Raw genomic sequence first — 9,106 nt, 5'->3', positions numbered from 1 at the left:
GTTTCAAGTCCTTAATTATCAGACTCTTCAGATGTTTAAGACATAGGTTAAGTCCTAGACTTTAGTTGAACTTCTTTAAGCGCTATTTTCCCCATCAACTGAATGTTTTAGATTTTCTCAGTTCTTGAAGATGGAAATCAGATGTGAAGATTAAATGGAGAACTTATATGTAAAAGTTTATTCTGAAATATAAAACATAATGAAATTATGGGATACTCTTCCAATGTTATTATCGAGTTAGACAACTCCTGCAATGACAAAAGGAAACTCTTTGCTCTTCAAATAGACCTGTATCGCCCTTCCCAAAAATGATTCCCACTTTTTTTTTTTTTTTAAAGATCTTATTTTTTTATTTGAGAGAGAAAGCACAAGTAGGCAGAGCGGCAGGCAGAGAGCAGGGAGCCCAATACAAGAATCCATCCCAAGACCCTGGGATCATGACCTGAGCCAAAGAAAGCCACTTACGGACTGAGCCACCGAGGTGTCCCTGATTCCCATCCTACCTTTGACCATGAAGTTCAAACTTGAAACTTTATTTGATTTCACAGAAATAATTTTTTAAATAATAAAATAAACTAATAATAGCTTATTATAGGTTAAAAATCTGAAGACGTTGAACTGGCTTAAAAACATTTAGGACCAAATGCTGTCTTCTATTATCGTCCAGGGAGATAATCTATACGCTTCTTCCTACACCTAAGAGATTTGTTCACATATGGAAGAAGCGTGTTTAAGAAAAACAGAAGCTGCCCTTGCTTTTGACCACAAGCCGGGGATTTTGTCTTTGAGTGCAGTGCCTGAAAACATGACCCAATATTCACTTAGATATTTTCAGGGGCCGACAAAGGCAAAAATATTACAGAGGGACCTACTGTTCAATGCTACTCGTTCAATGCTACCCCTAGACTCGTATATATTTTAAGGGGTCAATTTGGAAAACCCAGCTCCTGGTCTCCACGACAGATCGCCAAGGGAAAAATAACACAGCCCGCAACCTCTGCTATGCTGTTTTTCCTAACAGTGGAGGGGCTTGGGAGAGCAGCAGGCTTAAAGCGCCCGAATGCGACAGAGAGCAGACGGTGTAGTCCTGCCGGCTGGCCGGCGCGTGCAGGCGGCCTAAGCCCCCCCTCCCGGAGGGTCTAGGGTGCCAAGCGACCCGCCGTAGGACACAGCGGAGACGCCGCTATCCCTACACACTCCTACACGGCGGCCCCGATCGCATCCGGGGTCACCCGAGAGCTCCGGCGCGAGGCTCAGCTCGCCTGAAGCCCCTCTACACAGCAGCGTCGGGAGGGACGGGGAAAGGAGAAGGCGTCTCCTGCCCCACTCCAGAAGGAAAACCAGGGAGAGAGGGGGCGGCTGCGAAACCTGAGCCTGGGGTGCGGCTCGGAAAACAAAGACGTCGTGAAAGCAGCCGCAGTCGCGGCTCTGCGCGCTCCTTAGGGGTAATTGCGAATCACACAAATCACCGCCGCCCGGGCAGAACGCCAGTGCTACAAGCATGCAGATTCCTGGAGGCCAGTCCAGCCTCACGGGACAACTAACTCTGTCTGGCAGTACCCGGGAACCTGCATTCTAAACAAGCAACCGGGCTACAAGGAACCCAGGGAAGTTTGAAAACAATCGCTTCACGTCCTGCACCAGCTGAGACTCCTCGCACGCCCGAATCCAGCACCACGGCGGCCTCCGGGGCGCACATCAACCGAGCTTGGTCCTTTCCTTTGGTCCCGCCCCCACTGCTCCGCGTGGATTGGTGGCGGGGAGCAGCTCTGGAGCTGATTGGGCGGCAGAGGAGCCGCTCGTGGAGACTGTGTGTTCGTCTGCTCCAGAGTGCTAAATTTATCTTCAGAGGAGCGACCGCGCCAGCCGCGAACCGGATCTCTATGGAGGTGGCATAGGCGGTATCCCTGAGCTGAGAGCATCACCCTGTCCCCGAATCCTTCCTCCCTCTGTTTTGTTTTTCATTCCCCCCTCCCTCCCTCTCCCCTTCCAGTCCGCGACGACTGGCTCTTGACCCCGTTCAGGCCTCGGTGAAGGTGAGGACCAGAGCCGCCACGGCGGCTGAGCGGTGCGCTCTGAAATGGCCGCTGCCTTGAGCTGTTTAAAATGGCGGCCGCAGACTCAGCTGGGGACCGCGGCGCTGCCCAGCAGCCCAGCCGCAGCGAAGACCGGTCTCCATCACTGATGGAGGTGACGTAGAGAGAGAGTGTTGGGTGCTGAGGAAACCGCCCGGGGACGCGAGAGAAGAGTTTTAGAGGCGAGGGTGGGCGAGCCCCCAGATGTGGCGGGTCTGCTGGCATCGCGCACCTGTGACAAGGAGGCGTAGCTGGCCCAGGCAGCACATCGAAGTGACCGTTTAAAGAAGCATGTAGGTGCTGGAAAGGGCAACCGCCCCCGCCTTTGCCTGGGCTTTCTGACTGGACTGCACTCTTAACCCGGCCCTCCTGTCCCTGAGGGTGTTGTTCACAGCTGGAACAGCCGGAAGGTGGGGGTGAAGGGATGGTGTTACCTGTCAGTTTAACCCAGAGGAGAGACAAAAGAACAGGGTTTCTCCCCACCCCCCACCCCCTGCCAGCCTTTTCGGGTAATGGAATAGAAACTTGACTCTCGAGGGAGTCTAGACTCTTTGTCCTCGAGAGATTCGAGAAAGCACCTCTAGAAGAGGTGGGGATGAGGCCTTCCGTGAGGAAAACAAAGCTTCCTACTCCATTCTGTCCTCTTCGGGTAGCCAGGGAGAGGGCTTCTAACCCCAACCAGCAGCTCCACGAAGTTCTCTGTTGCTAAATTAAAATCGGGATTGTGGAAATGAGAATCTACTGCTCGTTTGCTCCCAGTAATGGAGTAGGGCTTTCTGCTGCTGCAGTTTGAAACCCTCGACTGTCTGGCAGTTGTAATCCGTTTCTCTCTGCCACCCGTTAGTGCTTGGGAAATTTTAAGAGTATTCAGGCACACACAAGGAATGGCTAGGTGCGTGGGCTCTGCAGCGCCAACTTTTTGGGTTCTGTTCTTAGTTTTTCTCTTACAAGATGTATTAAGTTACCAGATGACTTCTCAGTCTATTAGTTCATCTCTTAAATTCGGTCAATACTAGGCCCTGACTCTGGAGTTTAAGGATTAAATGAGATAATCTATATGAGGGATCTAGCAGTTACAAGCATAGTAAACAACGATCATTCTATAAACAATAGTAACCTAACAGGAAATTGGTTGAGGGGACAAAAATGGTTATAGCAAAAATGCATACTTCATACAACACTTCCCGGTATAACTTTATTTTAGATTACTTTCAATGCTTGGTTTTAGAGACATTAAAATGTGGCCACTTTTAAAAGTTAGGTTTAGTTTTTGAAAGTGTTACGTGTTTCTATGAAGTCTGTGGTTGGGAGAGTGTCTCAAAACGATGATAGAACAAGAGTATTAAGTGAGATGAAAATATTAGCATTTTTACTGTGCTAGGCATCTTCTGTTTCAGTCCACTGCATTGCAGTGAAGAATCATTTGCACTGCCTGGATCTAAAATAAATTGTAATGAAGGATCATCTTAGGGGTTTATAGTTAGTTCTGCTTTTACAGTGTCTAATTTTAATTTTTCTCATTCTAGGCTTTTGGTTACTCCCTTTCCACCCCATCCCTTAATTTTATTCTTTTGAAGAGTCTGCATGTCAAGCTGCCAAGGTGGAGAGTGTGATTGCAGAAGGGAGTACTCCTCATTTCAGGTATCTTACCATCTAGCTATTAATAGGAAAACCATTTGCTGTAGGATGTGACATGAAAATTCAAAGCTTACTCTGTAGCCAAATCATAAAATATGAATCAAAAGCAGATATATTTGGATATACACTAAATATGTATGCCTTAGCTTGCAAAGTTACTAGTCTTCTTTAAAGGATTTAAAATTTGCATTACCCTTCTTTTAATTATGATTTTAAAAACTATATGAGGAATAAACCTATTAAAATAAGAGTTTTTTTTTTTAGGTCCTGGTAAAGTCTTCACCTATAGTATAACAGAATGTACTATAATAGAATAATCAGTAAAATATACATTACTTTCAATGGGTCTTAATTTGGATGATATAAATATTTATGTGATTTTAATTCCAGAGAATTAGTAGCTAACTTTTGGTCTACATTGTATTTTTCAGTGTTAGCACAGTATTTAGGATATAGAATTCGGTGTCTTGCAAAACTTTGAACTGTGTTTGTGTGTCTTTGATATAGTTTATCAAAATAGTCACTAGTCCTGGTAGGAGGCTTCAGATGTATAGTAGTATCAATAGTGAATGTATCTAGTGGCAGTAAATATCTGGAAGCTAAAAGCTATATGCCATGAGAAGGGGTTGGTAAATTATGGCCCATGCTGTCTGTTTTTGTAGATAGAGATTTACTGGACCACAGGTGTGTCCATTCTTTTTGTATTATCTATGTCTGCTACCATGCTGCAACTACAAGGTTGAATAGTTGCAACAAAGACGATATGGCCCATAAAGTCAAAAATTTTACTGTATTGCTCTTTACAGAAAAAGTTTGCCAACCCCTGCCGTGGGACATATTCCTCAAGGTCCCTTCGTTAAAAATATACTTAACCAACTCTTCATTATTTCTTAGCCCAGTGATTCCCAAGATGTGTTTTATAGAACATTAATACTCTCTACGTTAATAAGTGTTCTGAGAAAAAGATCAATGCTAACAATCGTTTTCTTTATAGTTTATTTTCAAATATAAGTTTAAGACTACTAAACTCATTTCTATAGCTTTATTTTTATGTGATAATCTACGCTTAAGAAAAGGTGTGCCATACCTGAGAGCACCAGGAAGTCGCATGAGAAATCACCTGATACATGAACGTGTGATGTTCCATCTGCTCATTGATGCATAGGCAGCATTTACAAATTAACTGATGTGTTGCTCTGTATCATCTCTTTGATGATTGCTCATCTTCTGTGTATCCTGTTGTATAATTTCAACACATTTGTGATACTTGATGTTTATTCTAAATTAACCATGTTTTGTACCACAAACACATTGCCTATGGATCTGTTGTTGAAACAAGGAAGTCTTAAACAAGAAGTAGAATCTTTCTGTTACCAAATTGTGTCTGAATCAAATGATCAAAAGGTTGGAATATTACAAAGGGAGGATGAACAGTTGCAGCCTTCAGTTTCTAAAAAATCAGAAGGTGAGCTTTCCAGGGTCAAATTTATGTCCAATTCCAACAAAATAACAACATTTAGTAAGAAACCAAAAAGAAGAAAATATGATGAAAGTTACTTGTCTTTTGGATTTACTTACTTTGGAAATAGAGATGCACCTCATGCTCAGTGTGTGTTATGTAAGAAAATTTTATCAAATAGTTCTTTGGCCCCTAGTAAACTTCGAAGACATTTGGAAACTAAACATGCTGCCTACAAAGACAAAGACATAAGCTTTTTCAAGCAACATCTTGATTCACCTGAAAATAACAAACCTCCAACACCTAAAATTGTCAATACAGATAATGAAAGTGCTACAGAGGCATCATACAATGTAAGTTACCATATAGCCCTGAGTGGAGAGGCTCATACTATTGGAGAATTGCTTATCAAGCCTTGTGCAAAAGATGTTGTGATGCGAATGTTTGATGAACAATACAGTAAAAAAATAGATGCAGTACAACTATCAAATAGTACTGTTGCACGTCGAATTAAGGATCTTGCTGCTGATATTGAAGAAGAGCTTGTTTGTAGACTGAAAATTTGTGATGGGTTTTCACTGCAGCTAGATGAATCAGCTGATGTTTCAGGACTGGCTGTGCTGCTTGTGTTTGTTCGTTATAGGTTTAATAAATCTATTGAGGAAGACCTACTCTTATGTGAATCTTTGCAAAGTAATGCTACTGGTGAAGAAATTTTCAACTGCATCAACAGTTTTATGCAGAAACATGAAATAGAATGGGAAAAATGTGTTGATGTTTGTAGCGATGCTTCTAGGGCAATGGACGGGAAAATTGCTGAGGCTGTCACCTTGATAAAATATGTGGCTCCCGAAAGCACCAGTAGTCACTGCCTATTATATAGACATGCACTAGCGGTTAAAATAATGCCTACATCTCTGAAAAATGTGCTAGATCAGGCAGTACAAATCATCAATTACATTAAAGCTCGACCACATCAATCCAGGCTACTAAAAATTTTATGTGAGGAAATGGGTGCCCAGCACACAGCGCTTCTTCTGAATACAGAGGTGAGGTGGCTTTCCCGAGGTAAAGTTCTCGTAAGACTTTTTGAGCTTCGTCGTGAACTATTGGTTTTCATGGATTCTGCTTTTCGACTATCTGATTGTTTAACAAATTCATCTTGGCTGCTGAGACTTGCATATCTTGCAGATATTTTTACTAAATTAAATGAGGTTAACCTATCAATGCAAGGAAAAAATGTAACAGTTTTTACAGTTTTTGATAAAATGTCATCATTGTTAAGAAAATTAGAGTTTTGGGCTTCATCTGTAGAAGAAGAAAATTTTGATTGTTTTCCTACGCTCAGTGACTTTTTGACTGAAATTAATTCTACAGTTGATAAAGATATTTGTAGTGCCATTGTGCAGCACCTAAGGGGTTTGCGCTCTACTCTGTTAAAATATTTTCCTGTAACAAATGACAATAACACTTGGGTTAGAAATCCATTTACAGTAACTGTTAAACCAGTCTCATTAGTAGCACGGGACTATGAGAGCCTGATTGATTTAACATCTGATTCTCAAGTGAAACAAAATTTCAGTGAACTTTCACTAAATGATTTTTGGAGTAGCCTAATTCAAGAGTACCCAAGCATTGCGAGGCGTGCAGTTCGTGTACTTCTTCCTTTTGCTACAATGCACCTGTGTGAAACAGGATTTTCATATTATGCCGCAACAAAAACGAAATACAGGAAAAGACTTGATGCTGCACCTCATATGCGGATTCGACTTAGCAACATTACACCTAATATTAAGCGGATATGTGATAAAAAGACACAAAAACACTGTTCTCATTAAAATTAAGAGGGTTTTGCATGTCTCTTGATAACCAAATATAAGATGAAAATAAAAGATGATTTCATCTCTGCTATTTTGGGGTTTTAAATAAAATGATTCATATTTTTTATACTTCTTAGATTTTAAGCTAAAGAATCAGAAGTTTTAAGTATGTATTATTATTGGTATTTCTTCTTCACATTGTGATTTCAAAGAATCTATGGTCTTAACTGTGGGAAATGTTGATCCACAAGACTTAATGTATATGTCTTAGCATAATGTATCTCTTTAGGATCTAATCACTATGAATCCTGCTAAACCCCCGGCTCTCCAATCACATGGAATGCCTTGCCATTCCCTGAACACATCACACTGTTTCATGCTTTCAGGTCTCAAAAAAATATTCCTTCCCTTTGCTTCCTGACAAACTCCTATTTGCTTTTGAATAGTTTGACCTAATTTATCATTGGTACTTTGATTCTCTATGTCTTTCTGTTTTGGCCCTATTTTTTGTGCGTGTCCCAGCTGTGAACTCTTGGTGGCCTCATGATTCCCAGTGTTAAATGGACTAAGCTCTTACAAGGTCTTACTTAGCTCTGTGTGTCCATTGCCTAGCAAAAGGCCTTATTAAAGTAAAATTCCCAGTAAAGGAGAAAATTTTGGTGAATCAACAAAAAATGGAATAGGATATGGTAGTTTATATTTGTATATCTGCATGTGTAGAGAATGTTAGTTACCCTTTGTCGTTTTGGCTCATTTATTCTTTTACCTAGAATTCAGGTCATTAGGCAGAAGTCACTAAATAACATCACATCTTTTTGATCTAAGCTCAGCTATTGGGGGAGGGAAGTATGAAGAATGTTATCAGATATTTTTGTTGTTTCTCAGTTCCTATGTAGAGTATTGTAAATTCCATATACTGTAGACAAATGAGGTTTTACTGTACTTGAAGAAAATAATTAGATATGAAACCCCTATCAATTTATCCTTAGAATTCTGTGAAGGAGATCTGACTTTGCTGTCCCTACGATCTCTGCATCACATCACATATCTCAGGTCACCAGCTCAGTGTCATATGTTTTGTGTTTCTCCTATGTAGGTAGCTAGTATATATTTAATCTCACTTACTCAAACCCAGTTCCCATTTTGGAGAGTAGAAGGACCTCCCCTCACTAAGGCAGAATGTGGCAGCATGACTACATTGGGGGACTTGCTCCTCTGCGTAGCTAGCTATTTAACGTTGGGTAGTTTGAGCCTTCCTATACCTCATTTTTCACATCTGTAAAATTATGCCTTCTTTGAGGGTTATTAATAGGATTAAATGAGTATGTATCTAAAATTCTTAACAGGTCATAGGAAAAGACACACAATGTATATTAGTTCTCTTCTATATTCAGTCATGTCCCGTTTAAACTTTACTTACACATTCACTTCTAGTCTGGGTTTTTGTTCTCTGGCATCTTAACAGTCCTCCAGTCCATGGGACCTGACCTAATCTAAGGCAGCAAGATTAAGCATTTCTAGCCCGGGTTTTGTCACATTATTAATCACCCATTTTATCTTACTGGATGCTTGTATGTTCTCAGTAATCTTTATAGCAATCCTGTGGGATTAAGTAATTTTTGAATTTGCCTAAGGTCACACATGAAGTAGCAGAATGTAATTTAAAATGTTGGGGTCCCTGACCAGCTCAGTCAGTACAGCATATAATTCTTGATTTCAGGGTCTGTGAGTTCAAGGCGCACATTGGGTAGAGCCTACTAAACAAAACAAAACAAAGAACAGTGTTTTCCCATAGATGGTACTTTTAATGGTCATTGCCTTTCAAACTTTATAAAGAGCATCAAACAGTGACTTTGGAGCATAGCTAAAACTCCCTACTAAAGTCTGGACATTTCTTTGAAATCCTGTATTTTCTTCTCTAGATTCACCTAAAATTAGCTGTCTACTTCAAAATATGACTGCTTACTTTAATATAAAACTGTAAAAATAGGGATTAAGTTGCCATCAAGGAAAATTATTCTCAAGAAAGATTCATAATTGCTCTTACATGCAGTACTTTTTGTCAACTAATCCTAGAATTAAATCTATCCTAATTTGAGAGGCACACATAATGC

At 40.9% G+C, this 9,106-nt stretch overlaps 1 protein-coding gene across 6 annotated transcripts; it reads left to right on the top strand.

The window, feature by feature from the left end:
- Positions 1-1,177: 1,177 nt before the first annotated feature.
- Positions 1,178-7,083, top strand: ZBED5 (zinc finger BED-type containing 5). Of its 6 annotated transcripts, none has more exons than XM_047692587.1 (3): positions 1,897-2,036; positions 3,602-3,716; positions 4,785-7,083. In XM_047692587.1, exon 3 carries the CDS (start codon positions 4,926-4,928, stop codon positions 7,008-7,010), a length of 2,085 nt encoding a protein of 694 aa, XP_047548543.1. In that variant the 5' UTR covers positions 1,897-2,036; positions 3,602-3,716; positions 4,785-4,925; the 3' UTR covers positions 7,011-7,083. The 6 variants fall into 6 exon arrangements, with proteins under 6 accessions (XP_047548545.1, XP_047548543.1, XP_047548541.1 ...); XM_047692585.1 differs by having other exon boundaries at positions 4,754-7,083; XM_047692586.1 differs by having other exon boundaries at positions 4,520-7,083.
- The last annotated feature ends 2,023 nt before the right edge of the window (positions 7,084-9,106 follow it).

Source organism: Lutra lutra, chromosome 10 (assembly GCF_902655055.1).
Source record: "Lutra lutra chromosome 10, mLutLut1.2, whole genome shotgun sequence".
NCBI lineage: Eukaryota > Metazoa > Chordata > Mammalia > Carnivora > Mustelidae > Lutra > Lutra lutra.
The sequence above is the reverse complement of the archived record's forward strand: the minus strand, read 5'-3'. Positions and strand labels throughout refer to the sequence as shown.

Coding starts and splice junctions, on each gene's coding strand:
- ZBED5 (XM_047692589.1), top strand. CDS start 4,926: ATGATTGCTCATCTTCTGTGTATCCTGTTGTATAATTTCAACACATTT.